At 38.8% G+C, this 13,900-nt stretch overlaps 1 protein-coding gene across 1 annotated transcript; it reads right to left on the bottom strand.

Moving 5' to 3' along the window:
• Positions 1 to 1,011: 1,011 nt before the first annotated feature.
• On the bottom strand, positions 1,012 to 13,569 carry krit1 (KRIT1 ankyrin repeat containing). Its single transcript, XM_063013160.1, has 17 exons — positions 13,481 to 13,569; positions 11,464 to 11,622; positions 11,182 to 11,338; positions 10,206 to 10,298; positions 9,934 to 10,063; positions 7,779 to 8,022; positions 7,060 to 7,175; positions 6,349 to 6,492; positions 5,803 to 5,959; positions 5,524 to 5,631; positions 4,421 to 4,577; positions 4,097 to 4,248; positions 3,557 to 3,723; positions 2,855 to 2,942; positions 2,503 to 2,709; positions 1,502 to 1,618; positions 1,012 to 1,395 (listed from the first exon to the last, which is right to left on the bottom strand). Exons 2-17 carry the CDS (start codon positions 11,560 to 11,562, stop codon positions 1,306 to 1,308), a joined length of 2,226 nt encoding a protein of 741 aa, XP_062869230.1. The 5' UTR covers positions 11,563 to 11,622; positions 13,481 to 13,569; the 3' UTR covers positions 1,012 to 1,305.
• Between the last annotated feature and the right edge of the window lie 331 nt (positions 13,570 to 13,900).

The raw sequence follows: 13,900 nt of genomic DNA, 5'->3' as shown, positions 1-13,900 counted from the left end.
TAGTGAACAAAGGAAACTATAGCAAGGCTGAAATCCTTTTACCTGCCAGTGGTCTCACAGAGGGCGTATCTCCTACGGAGAGACACACCATGCACTCCACAATTCATCCAGCACTAGTGCAGGTGCTTTATTCGGATGAGAAGTTGACAAATCAACATGCTTCTGCACCTTCGTGCACACAACTGCCCACCAAACTAGGCTGTGCAGAAGAACAGCTGTGAGCTCAGCCTGGGATTCAAACCCCTGGAACTCGGGCACTGTTATGACACCCCAGGGGGACTGTAAATCTGTATTTTGGATAAGGAAATAATATGCGATTTTTTATAGATTTAATTAATTAACAAAAAACACCACAAAAGAACTTAAACTGTACAATTTAATACTTATTAAGGCCATACATTTAACATGAAGGAACCCAGAGGAATCCTGTAAAATAATGTATACAATTTGCTATTTTCTGTGAGGCCTTTTTTTCTGTGAGGTCTGAAATTCTTTCAGTTACAGCCACTGAGAAATTCAATAGTGTACCAAGTACCAAAGTGACATTTGTTCTATGAAAAAAACAAAACAAATAAAACCCCCTAAATTAACCACTAGCGTTAATAAAACCAGTTAAAGTTAGACGTTTCTATAGTAGTGGTCCTTTGAGACTAACACTTGAGAGGAGTATTTTCTGAATGGAATTTGTAAATTTGTTTTAAAGCGATTTGGTCTGAAGGCTTGTGACTGTGCTGCCACTTGCTGGTGTAACAGTAAAAGCAGTCTCATCCTGGACATCTCGTTTTTCTAACACTTCCCTCTGGCAGAAGATTCCGGCAATCAAAACAAACACAACCAGACATGCTAACAGCTTTTCCCCCAGAGCTGTAGCACTTCTTAACCACAGTTGTTCCCTTGATTAAGTACCAAAAGTATATTAAATGTCTTTAAAAGTGAGTAACTTAACAATTGCTGTATCTAAATACCAACCAGTTTTTTGATCTAATTAGTGTTTAGGTGTTCAAATGACCAAACAGCCTTATCTGTGATATTTACTTTTATTAAAATTTAACCCTTAAATACAAATATTTACAAACATAAATGAACATTTCTAAATGATAGTAACAAAATGCAAAAATGTGTTCCAAATGGAATATTATATATAATAAAAACACTACAACCTCAGATATAAGACTACATTCATTTTGAGATGATAAGTTACATACTATTTCTAAAAACACTTTTTGGTCATTAATTTAAAAACAGTTAAAAAGTCGAGGCAGTCCAACAACAGGAGTTTTGAAACTGCAGTATATGATTGTGTATTCAGCCATAAGCATACTTGTCTGACGCTGTTCTTTCGTTTGGAGTAATCAGGCCACTCAGTTTCATCAGTAATTTCACTATAAGGCCAGCCTGTAAAAAAAGAAAAACATATCATTCCAAGCATTTTCATTTCTCTGGTAAACAGGCCACAAATGTGCATTTGGAGAAAAGTCATTCTTGTAAACAACAAGCATACCTGTTTGGTGTGCACTATAAAGTTCTTTTTGTTCTCTAGACTGTGGATTTGGACATACTGGTCAGCCTGGCCCAGCTGCCAGATGAAGGTTCCATACTCAAGACTGAGGTGAAGCACCTGGGCAGATAGGAAAAAAGTTGATTTAGTTTATTTAGATGAGAGACAGAGAGACTGAGTCACAGTAGTTCCATAGAGTGCTTAGAAACACTGGGTGCAAGGCTGGAAAATACCTTGCAATACTCCTATTGGCATGTGAGGGGAAACACTTGTACTGGGAGAACATACAAAACTCCAAAAAAACAACTGTGAGCCATTCCAAGAAATAAACTCAGGTACTCAAGACTAAGGGCTGTGAGTTACCCCCACTACCTGCTATGCCAAAAAGTTAAGTAATCCATGCTTGATTGCTTTTTAGCCATCTACGGCAGACAAACTCTAGCCACAACAGCAAATTATATGTTCCATAGAAACTCAACAGAAAGCTTTTCCCTTCAAATCCCCAGCAATCAGGCAACTACATACAGACATTATTGGCATTATTATTATATGTGGGGGTATCCAAGGCCCATCATGGACTGGAGTCCTGTCTGGGGTGTGTTGCTGCATTGCGCCCAGTGATTCATGTAAAACCACAACCCAGAGCAGGATAAAGCGATGTTAACAAATTAAGATGAAGCTAAATAAAAAAGCAACTGGATCCTCATTTTAAGAGGGTCAATTAGTGAATGGTTGTATAGTAGTAAAGAAATAGAACAATGATGTAATGACTGAGCAGCATTAACCATGTTAAAACCCAAACTTCTAGCTTTTGTTATACAAAATCTTTTTTAATCAGATGTATTTCTAAAAACCATTAAAACAAGTCTGTTGTCAATTAGAAGCTGCTGGAACATATATGACAGTTGCAGTTTGCAGAGGAGTATCAGGTTACAAGTATCAGGTTCATTAAAAGCAATTTAAAATCTATTTCAGCATGAAAATACTCCTAACTATTATCCTACCTTGGTTTCCATGTTCATCAGGTGAAGGCCTTTGGTGTTGACCCCCACATAAACCCGGATAACCTTGTGGGTGCTTGAGCTGGCCTTGGTAAAGACCTGACCAGTGAAAAATGCAGCTCCGTAGGTAGGAATGTCCCAGCAGCTCTGAAGAAAAAGACGCTGCAGATGATGCATCTCCTTACTCACTCCTTCACTGGTGCTTAGATTCTAAAAAAAGTATGTACACAGATGTCTGGTTAGATTAGTACTTACCATGAACACCCATGCTATGAAAAATATACAACCTTTTATATACAGCATAAATTCATCAAATCAGAAAAGGCTTGGAACCTTACGTAGGAAAAACACTTGCCTTGTACTCATGAAGTATCCTGTTGGTCCAGTGATGTGCTTTACTTTTCACTTTGGATTTGGGCACTATGGATTTCAAGTTTTCCTCACTGTTAAAACACGATGGGAGATCAGTGCTTTCTCATGACTGCAATATCTCTATGCCTTCTCAATACTATAATAGCTCAATGCATTTTCATTACTAAAATCTCTGTTCTTCTTTATGACTGTAAAATCTCTATGCTTTCTCTTGACTGTAATCTCAATGCTCTCTGACTGCTGTAATACCTCAATACCTTCTCACTGCCGAAATATCTCAATGCTCAATCTCATTACTATGATTTCAAAGCTCTCTGATTGCAGTACTGCCTCAATGCTCTCTCATTATTGTAGTCTCAATGCTTTCTCTTTACTGTAATATACCAATGCTTTCTTATTACTGTACTATACTAATGCTTACTTATTGCTGTTCTATATTAATGCTTTCTTATTACTGTAATCTATTAATGCTTTCTTATTGCTGTTATATCGTAATGCTTTCTTATTACTGTACTATACTAATGCTTTCTTATTGCTGTTATATCCAGGTGCTTTCTCAGTACTGTAATATCCTAAAGCTTTATCATCGCTGTAATATCGTAATGCTTACATATTACTATAATATCTACACTGGAAAGTATTCTTACTCAAACAAGTTTCTATACAATCTGAGGCTGGTTCTTACTTCAAAAAGCCATGTTTGTGTTTCTTGCTGTCATAGTTGCCATAGATGATCTGCAGGAGGAGGCTGGCCAGAGTAATAAGCTTGCTGTCTGGTGATGAAAAGAAGCCGTTGAGCAGGAAGTAGCGAGCTTCATCAAACAGGATGAGAATGGACAGGGGGTCTTCAATCTGAAGGGACACACGTATTAATATCAGTATCAGCCACTGATTTTTTCTGTATTTAGAGATGCCATTGTTAAGCTTAGCAAAACTGAATAAGTGGTTTAACGCTGTCAGCAAGTTTCTGTATAAGTGTTGTTTAGGCACTGGATCTGGATGTGACACATTTAAAAACCCATGAAATCTGTGATTTTTGAAAAACAAGGTCTGTAAAATTAAGCACATTTCCCATGAATTTAGTAGGGCCCTACATATACTGATTAATGTAAGCTTAAAAAAAGACATTTTTGGTAAAACCAAGCAAAACATTTTAAAGACATTGTCATTGTTAGCATCTGCATTATGTGAGCACAAAGTCAAACTAGCAAAATTTGTACATGACCTTCTTCTCTGCATCTAGTTGCAGATGGACGTCTCTACGAAGGAAAAGCTGGGGGCTTTCCCTCTGCGGGTCCAGCGCAGTCAAGTCTGTCACGATTTCAGGCCACATACGCAGATGCTGTAATGGCTTGTGAGAGGGCTTTAGCTGCAGACCTTAAAAAATGCATTTCAGCTTGTTTACAAATCTCACAAGTTTTCATTTTGGCTTCTTCAACATATTTGTTCTACTAAATCCAGAAGTTTAGTTTAACCTATTTAAAGTCAATATTAGTACATGATTCTTTCTACACACTGCCAAATTGCCAAATGCTATTTCAGGACTCACTGAGGTTCTCAGAGCAGATCCAGATTGTAAAGTACTGCTGTGTCTCCTGTGACAGCCGCATGCCCTCCATGATTTGCTGAACTGTGGTGTTATTGCCATGCTTCAGCTCCACAGAGCGGTAAGAACCATCCATGCGGTAAATACGCACCTTTTCATACTAACACACAAAATAATAATTAGAGGTAGGTTAAAGTATTCTGTCCTTCAACAGTCCACAAAGTTGAATCAGTTCATCTGGACACAAGTTTGTTGTAGAGATACGTTTCGTCACTCAATCCGAATGACTTCTTCAGTCATTCGGATCTTCAGTCAGACTGAAGAAGGCATTCGGATTGAGTGACGAAACGTATCTCTACAACAAACTTGTGTCCAGATGAACTGATTCAACTTTGTGGATTTGTGTACCTGGATTATTGAGCATGCATCAACAGATGTCCTTTAACAGGTTCCAACATAAAATAGAATTAATAAATGGTAAATGTTTAAAACAGTATTAAACATGGACCATTAAATTATGCAAGGGGCACCCAGGTGGAACAGTGGGATATTCTGCTAGCATACCAGCGCTGGGATGCTGAATCTCATCTCTGCTACCAGCAGGGTGCACCCTAGCGGGTACAATTGACCTGCAGTGCCTGCAGCAGACAAAATTGGCCACTGGTCTGCTGGGTGGGAAAAAAACAGACTAAAAAAAGGGGGGAATCTTTGACGCTGTGTAAGGACCCTGGTTAGTAGCCCAAGGCACCACTACAGAAGTGGAGAAATGCGGAGGTCAGTGAGTGACTCTTACACGCAAATCCACCGAAGTATGGGCAAATAAGAAGGGGTCATGGACTGTGCATGCATCGCAGGGAGCGTGTGTCAGGCAAATATACCCTCTTCGAACATGTCCCTAGCCATGGAAAACTCATTGGCTATGCAAAATTGGGAGAAAAGGGGAGAAATGCATAAACAGCAGAAGAAATGCAAACTGGATGTATAGGAAGTCATTTTATAAACTCAAAACGAAAGCAGCCTAAACAATAAATAATTTCTGTGAAAAATATTCAGTTTTAGTTTTAGTTAGTTTTTTTAGTAAGCATATTGTGAGTCATCATACATACTGGCTGGCTATTGGCTTTATTAAGAAATTTCACAGTCTCCTCCCAGTTGTTCTGTTTGTTCTCCTCACAGACTTGAAGAGGTGAGCGCTTTTGTTGGTCCTCCATATGCTTTAGACAAAAATAACAGGGATTTTGTTAGGAGAAAAAAAATTCTCTTGAAGCTGCTCCATTCTCAAATTAAATAAACTGTCAGCAGTTAGAAATATACAGAATGGTTTCATCAGATGCTATTCATGGCCACTATAGCACTTGCAAGTTATGGGGAACAGATTTCCTTACCCGGTCTATCTCAGGGTGCTGCAGCAAAAGTTCCACAATCTCAGAGTGGCCTCTTCCAGCTGCAAAGTGTAAGGGTGAGCTTTGCTGACCATTGAGCAGGTTGGGGTTACAGTTCCCTTTCTCCAGCAAAAGCTTGGTGGCTTCCACCTTTCCGTGCCTGTACATTTCAAACAGCGACACTGTGAAACTCGAAGCCAAAATGCAGTGACAGGTGCATTTTAACAGCAAATGTTTATAGTATTTAACAAACACTTAAGATCACTGCTGTTTTTAGTTCATCATTTTGTTAATGAGGTGTGCAATGTGAGACGTGATTACACATACATAGAGACTATCTAATAAATTTAACGTTCAAACTCTTAGTTTACCTGTTGGGAAAACAAGCCGTAGCTGATAGCACTACTGAGATTCGAACAGCTGCATCATCTAAGCGCCCAAAAAGCAGGTTTACAAATGAATTTTCTAACTCTACAGGAGCTTTGCAACACTAGTTGGAAGAGTGTACAGATAAGATAGGATAGATAAGTGAAAGCAGAAAGCACTGACCAGCAAGCATAATGGATAGGAGCCCAGTGGTCACTATCAAGTTGTTTGACAGAGAAACCACTGTCTAGCAGTTTGGACAGACGTTCAGTGTCTCCCTCACAAGCACTACGATGAAGGGGGAAGTCATCCACCCACTGTCGTTCTCTGCAGAACACACAAAGCAGAAACACATGAGCAACACTGTCTTCTAAAATAAAATGTTTGAGCTTTGGACTGCATAACTGATGAACAACAGACACAACGATCATAACAATAAATGAAAACTTAAAAATAACAATAACTTTTGGGGGAAATGCATATTTGCTGTAGTAGAGAATTATTCATTTAAATTTCTTTACATTACTTTAATGTAATTTGTAACGGATCAAATCCCGTTTGTCCACTTCATCTTGTGCCAGGTGGCATAAATGGACCCACTATAATCCAAAGCGGACTAGAAACCCCAGGAGCTGTAGTGTTCATTAGCGCTGATATGCTGCGGCTGATTTCTGAGCTATATAAGAAATTCATAGAGATCAGTGCAGCGCTGAGTCATTAAATAAAGCTTAGTCAGTAAGGTAGTTGGCCAGTGGTGCGTCCTTTTGCGCTTGCCTTTTAAGAGAGCTCTCATTACCATTGCCATTGCTCTGCCTCTCTTCCAAGAAGGTGATTTCCCATACTTGACTTGGAGTTATGGTTCATGAGTGGAACACTGCAATGACATTCACTTACTTGTCCTCAGTGACACTGGTCATGCTATGCTGCCATTTCTCCCTCTTTGGAATTTGGATTTTGGAATAGTCTGGAGCTCCTAAGCCAAAGTATGGATTAATAATGACCTTGTCCACCTACACAAGCCAACAGATAAATCAGTACAATATGCACACAACAAATAAACAACATGAACATAAGTTGCACATTAAACAACATGAACATAAGTTGCATATTTGAAGTATTTAAAATAAATCTAAAATAATCTAGGGCAGATGGAATATTTGTCATATAGGGCAGTGTTAGCTCAGTGGTTAAGGTACTGGACTAGTAATCAAAAGGCCCTTAACCCTCAACTGCTCAAAAATTGTGTTCAGTCATAACTAACTGTAAGTCGCTTTGGATAAAAGCGTCTGCTAAATGCCGAAAATGTTAAATATATACATGTCCACATGTACAGTACAACAGAATGTTTTTTTCTGCATATACCAGCTTGTTTGGAAGCTGGGGTCAGAGCGGAGCCAAGAGTATTAGGGCCCAAAGGTGGCTTTATGGCACAACCTTCTGATTGATCGCGCTAAGCTCTACCCACTAGACTACCACTGTCCCAATGGAAAATAGTGTGCTTGTTAAAACACAATGCTCTACATGTTTTAATAATAAAAGTTTTCTGTAGTAATTAAGCAATTGTTACATTTTATCATTTAATTATGTTTAAAAAATGATTTGTGTTATCTCACTCGGTTGGTATACTGCAGGTCTGAGCCATAGAGTGGATTCTCTATGCACATGTCGGCCTTCTCCAGTGACATCATCTTGCTCTTGATCTCCAGGGCGGTATAGCCCATGTGTAGGGATGTGTCACTTTGATTGCTCTCAGTGGCATAGGCGGGGTTGCACACGTTGGTCTTCACCCTCTCCATGGGAGCAGGTCTGAAGAGTGCAGGAATAGCGTGTGGCACAGTGTGCTGCCCTGCTAACCACCTGGGGGCAGCACACACACATATTTGTAACCAAACAAACTGCAACAACACACGCAGACACGTGTACACACTATATACAGTGGGGTCAAAAAGTATTTAGTCAGCCACTGATTGTGCAGGTTCTCCTACTTAGAAAGATGAGAGAGGTTTGTAATTTTCATCATAGGTACACTTCAACTATGAGAGACAAAATGAGAAAAAAAAAAATCCAGGAAATAACATTGTAGGATTTTTAAAGAATTTATTTGTAAATTATGGTGGAAAATAAGTATTTGGTCAATAACAAAAGTTCAACTCAATACTTTGTAACATAACCTTTGTTGGCAATGACAGAGGTTAAACGTTTCCTGTAAGTCTTCACCAGGTTTGCACACACTGTAGCTGGTATTTTGGCCCATTCCTCCATGCAGATCTCCTCTAGAGCAGTGATGTTTTGGGGCTGTCGCTGGGCAACACGGACTCCACAAATTTTCTATGGGGTTGAGGTCTGGAGACTGGCTAGTCCACTCCAGGACCTTGAAATGTTTTTTACGGAGCCACTCCTTCGTTGCCCGAGTGGTGTGTTTGGGATCATTGTCATGCTGGAAGACCCAGCCACGTTCCATCTTCAATGCTCTCACTGATGGAAGGAGGTTTTGGCTTAAAATCTCACGATACATGGCCCCGTTCATTCTTCCCTTAACACGGATCAGTCGTCCTGTCCCCTTTGCAGAAAAACAGCCCCAAAGCATGATGTTTCCACCCCCATGCTTCACAGTAGGTATGGTGTTCTTGGGATGTTCTTCTTCCACCAAACACGACGAGTTGAGTTTTTACCAAAAATTTTCATTTTGGTTTCATCTGACCACATGATATTCTCCCAATCCTCTTCTGGATCATCCATATGCTCTCTGGCAAACATCAGACGGGCCTGGACATGTACTGGCTTAAGCAGGGGGACACGCCTGGCACTGCAGGATTTGAGTCCCTCTCGGCGTAGTGTGTTACTGATGGTAGCCTTTGTTACTTTGGTCCCAGCTCTCTGCAGGTCATTCATCAGGTCCCTCCGTGTAGTTCTGGGATTTTTGCTCACCGTTCTCATGATCATTTTGACCCCACGGGATGAGATCTTGACCCCAAAAGAGATTATCAATGGTCTTGTATGTCTTCCTTTTTTTTACAATTGCTCCCACAGTTGATTTATTCACACCAACCTGCTTGCCTATTGTAGATTTACTCTTCCCAGCCTGGTGCAGGTCTACAATTTTCTTCCTGGTGTCCTTCGACAGCTCTTTGGTCTTGGCCATGGTTGAGTTTGGAGTCTGACTGTTTGAGGCTGTGGACAGGTGTCTTTTATACAGATAACGAGGTCAAACAGGTGCCATTAATACAGGTAACGAGTGGAGGACAGAAGAGCTTCTTAAAGAAGAAGTTACAGGTCTGTGAGAGCCAGAAATCTTGCTTGTTTGTTATTGACCAAATACTTATTTTCCACCATAATTTACAAATAAATTCTTTAAAAATCCTACAATGTGATTACCTGGATTTTTTTTTCTCATTTTGTCTCTCATAGTTGAAGTGTACCTATGATGAAAATTACAGACCTCTCTCATCTTTCTAAGTAGGAGAACCTGCACAATCAGTGGCTGACTAAATTCTTTTTGGCCCCACTGTACCTGTGCATCAACAGTATATTTACACATATAAAAGACTTACAAACTTTTTTTTTTTACAAACTTTACACTATTTTTTCCCTGTCCCAACTTTTTGAGTGTGTTGCAGGCATCCAGTTAAAATTTTTACCTATTTACAAAACAGTCAAGTTGGTCAGTCAAGACATTAAAAGCAATTTATGTATACTTTTGGCAGGAACAAATCACACAAATCTTTTTCTGTGTATTTTTGACCTTTATACATTAAAAAAGAAACCTACTTGTCTAGAGCAAGCAGCATCTTTGAGGTAATCGGGGAGAAGTGGGCACTGGTTTCACTGCACACACGCATGATGTCCTGAAGGCAGTAAAAGCTGGGACTTCCAGGGTGATACACAGGTTTACTATTGTCTGGAGTTGGAAGGAAAATACATTAAATATGTTCATTATTTTCACCAAACTGCTTCAAATTTTGTAACTGTAGTAAAATTTGGCTTAGGTTTATTTCTGTACTTTTAAAAGAACTTGTCAACAGTTTTTTTTATCATCTTACCTTTGACATTAATTGGCACAATAAATAGAGACGCCTCTTTGCCTTCATTCTCCCCATCAAGAGGAAACTTCTTCATGTGCACCACACGCTTTCCTGTGACAAGAAATAAATGGAAATTTCTGAATGTATCTGGTCCTAATCTGATTTTGTTTAAAGTATTATGTTTTTATTTGACACATCATGACACAGATTTGATGCTCGGGTGGTGCAGCAGTAAACTGCGCTAGGCCACTAGCGGGTTAAAATCGCTAGTGATGCTATCAACAAATTTGGCATTTACAAACAGACATTAGGGGAAGGGGAAGGGGTTTTCTGAGACCCCAAAATAGATTGTCTAAGATGTGTTAGTGCGTTTCAGCCACTGATTCAGGAAAACCAAACCCAGTGCAACCCTGACCAGGATAAAGTGGTGGTAAAACATGCAATGTAGTAGCCTAGTGGGTAGGATTGAACAATGGACTATCAACTGAAAGTTTGTGGTCTTGCATCCCAGCTCTGCCAATCAGCCACTGTTGGGCCCTTGAGCAAGGCCCTTAACCCTCTTAGCATCAAGGGCGCCATACAATGGCTGACCCTACATTCTGACCCCAGCTTCCAAATATTGGGATATGCAGAAAAAGAATTTTATTGTTCTGTACATGTGTATATGTATATAAGACAAATAAAGGGTTTCTATTCTATTATCTTTAGATTATGTACTTAAACATAGGACCCATACTATGGTAAAGTAAGCCACAGCACAGGTGCTACGATGATGCCAGTTTGGTCGATACTAAACTTTTAACTGATCAAAATAGAAAATAGGGAACAAAAGGACTTAAACAATTGTAATAATTACACAGTTTCATGCTAATGTTAGAAAACTATATGTATCACATTTTACTCAAGTTGACATTATTGTCTCATTTTGGAAGATGTTAAATGATGCAAAGTCAAATCTACATAAACAATTCCCAAATCATGAGATGCTACTAACCTATTATGCCTTGATTATTTGATATAGGCTTAGTTGTTTCATTTACATATTCAAGGACTGACTTTGTTTTGTCACTGTCCGCATGGATTTTGGTTCTGAGGAGAACCTTCTTCCTTTTCTTCTCTTTTCCTTCAAGTGGAACTTCAAGCAAAAGAATCTAAAGACATAATCCAGAATAGAAATATAAGGTAGTTAGATACCAAGCAAAGTTCTTGGTTGAACTCTTAAACAATATTTACATGGCAGAATTTCCCTGGATTTACTTCAAATCTTTATGCTTACCTCATATGCTTTGGTGCGGTACTCTTTGGAACTAAGGCTCACTGCATTTTTTGGTCGGATAACAGCTACGAACACATCTTCCAACTCCTGGTTCCCCATCTTTTACACATTTATTACACAACCTTAGCCTCATTAGACACCTCTGTCTTAACTCCATGCCTGTAGTGGGTACAGCAAAACCAATAAGTCATAAAACATTCTTATTCACAGCAATTTAGGCTAATTGTTTATATCCTGGTACAGTAATGGTACCAGCTTTCATTCCTAAACTATTCTTGCAGTGTGGCAGGGCAAATTATCCTGCTGAAAATGGCCACTAATTGGGAATAGCCTTGCTATCAAGGGGTACTTGGTCTGTAAATATGTATAGGTAGGTGCTATGTGTCAAAGTAACATCCACATAAATACCAGAATCCAAAATTTTCCAGCATAACATTATCCACATGACACACTGCCTTTACCAGCATGCCTTTTGTCATTTTGTATATTTAATTTGTAATAGTATATTTATTTTATTCATCTTAATTCTATCTTAAGAAAATAAGCATATCCAGGTACACCACCACCCAGGAGCCCACAGTATCTTGTGTACTTGTTGACCATTCAGAGCAGGGTAGAAGCAGGTCCTTGGAATTGTATATCATGTGCTTCTTAGGAATACATAATACATAAGGGTGACACAGAAGACTTTAAAAAAAAGAAAGAGTGAGAGCATTCTCCAGTTCTCCACACATAACAACGACATTTTTAGCAAAACACATCAACTATACAGTGCAGTTTAACATGAAGTTCAGCAAGGCCAAAACAATAAACACATTATTTAACATTCAAGCATTTAGCATTATAAGCAAATCATGTAAATTATGCTAGCACATTACAGCTGGGATCCAGAGTTTGAATCCCCAGCAGTGCTATCAGCCGGTTGGGCATCTACATACAGACATAATTGCAATGATTTGCAATAAAATTATTGCATGTTAAAAATCTGAAGACAGACTTTTTCCTCTTGTTGCACACAGTTAAGCTGCCTTTAAGTTGTACAACTGTTATTGCATCTTTTAAATGTAAAATTAAATCATGAATAGGCACATTAGCAAGCAAACCACAATAATGTGGAATCATAAACAGTACAAACATGTAAACAGTCAGCTCATGAGCTCATACACAAATCATGTATGTACAGTACATTGTATTGAGTTTATGGGATCATGTTTTAAATAAAGAACAATAGTGTAATGAATTATGAAATATGACAAAAATGTGGTACAGCTACATTTAATCAGCCTTGTTAAGAAGAGAAAATTAATTGTTCTTACTATGAATGTTTTTTTAAGTAGGTAGTTGATTTCTGTAAAGAATTAAGTCTATAGGAGACTTTAATGCTTTGTCTTTTTTACATTCAACCACAAGCTGTTTTCTGATGCCCCATTTAACTAAATAAGTAACTAATAAGTAAATAACTAAATAAATAACCAATAAGTAATATGCAACTAATAAGTGTTAGACAAAGTTTACGTTAATCGTGCATTTTATAGTGATTATATCCATGTCAACAAATCAGTTACCACTGCGCACTGTCTCGTTCCCTGATCTCGAAAAACATTTCACACTGATATTACACTCGACGATAAAATGTCACTGTACGGATTACTGTGATCGGGCTCTCCGTTAGCTACAATAATAAAAGTCTGGTGAACACCCCGAGACTATCGGACAGCCCCGGATACGAGCTAGCTAACTACCTGTAAAACTTTTCCCAATACGACCAACAAGATAAAGTCAGTATTAAGGTGTTACTAAACAAATTTGAGTTTACATAAAGCTAAGTAAATGTTATTGTTGATGTTATGACAGTAAATCCTATGACATACATCAGCAGCCACCACCTCGCTAGCAAGCTATGCTATTTGCCTAACAGCTTATTAGCTAACCAAACTAATAGTGTAACATATGCGCGATATAACCATTATTAGCGTGTTGTTAACGTTTATAACACACGAAAGTTTGAAAGCCGTACCTGAAAAGCCATCGCTTCATATCTGTATAAGGTGTGACTATACAGAGAAAAGCTTCTGTTTCTTGAAGTTCCGCAGGCAGTGACTGAGAATACAGTTTGTTGTAATGTGTCGTTGATAAACGAATCGCGTCTTTGATTCGGTTCGTTTAGAAACAGGAGCCGACTCAATGGTTGCTTTAGCATCAAGTCAACCTTGAATTGGTGCACTAACCCTAAACCCAGGGGCGGATCTAGAAAAATATTTATGGGGTGGCAAGAGTGGGCAGAAATTTTTGAGGGGTGGCAACATATGGCAGACATATTTATACTGAATTTAATCACAGTTATCACAGTTTGACGAGAAATAGTATGTACACACTACAAAAGGGCACGGGCTGCCATTTACTCATACAGACAAACTTAATCTCATGTAATCAATGT

This window comes from Trichomycterus rosablanca, chromosome 2, assembly GCF_030014385.1.
Source record: "Trichomycterus rosablanca isolate fTriRos1 chromosome 2, fTriRos1.hap1, whole genome shotgun sequence".
Taxonomy (NCBI): domain Eukaryota; kingdom Metazoa; phylum Chordata; class Actinopteri; order Siluriformes; family Trichomycteridae; genus Trichomycterus; species Trichomycterus rosablanca.
The sequence above is the reverse complement of the archived record's forward strand: the minus strand, read 5'-3'. Positions and strand labels throughout refer to the sequence as shown.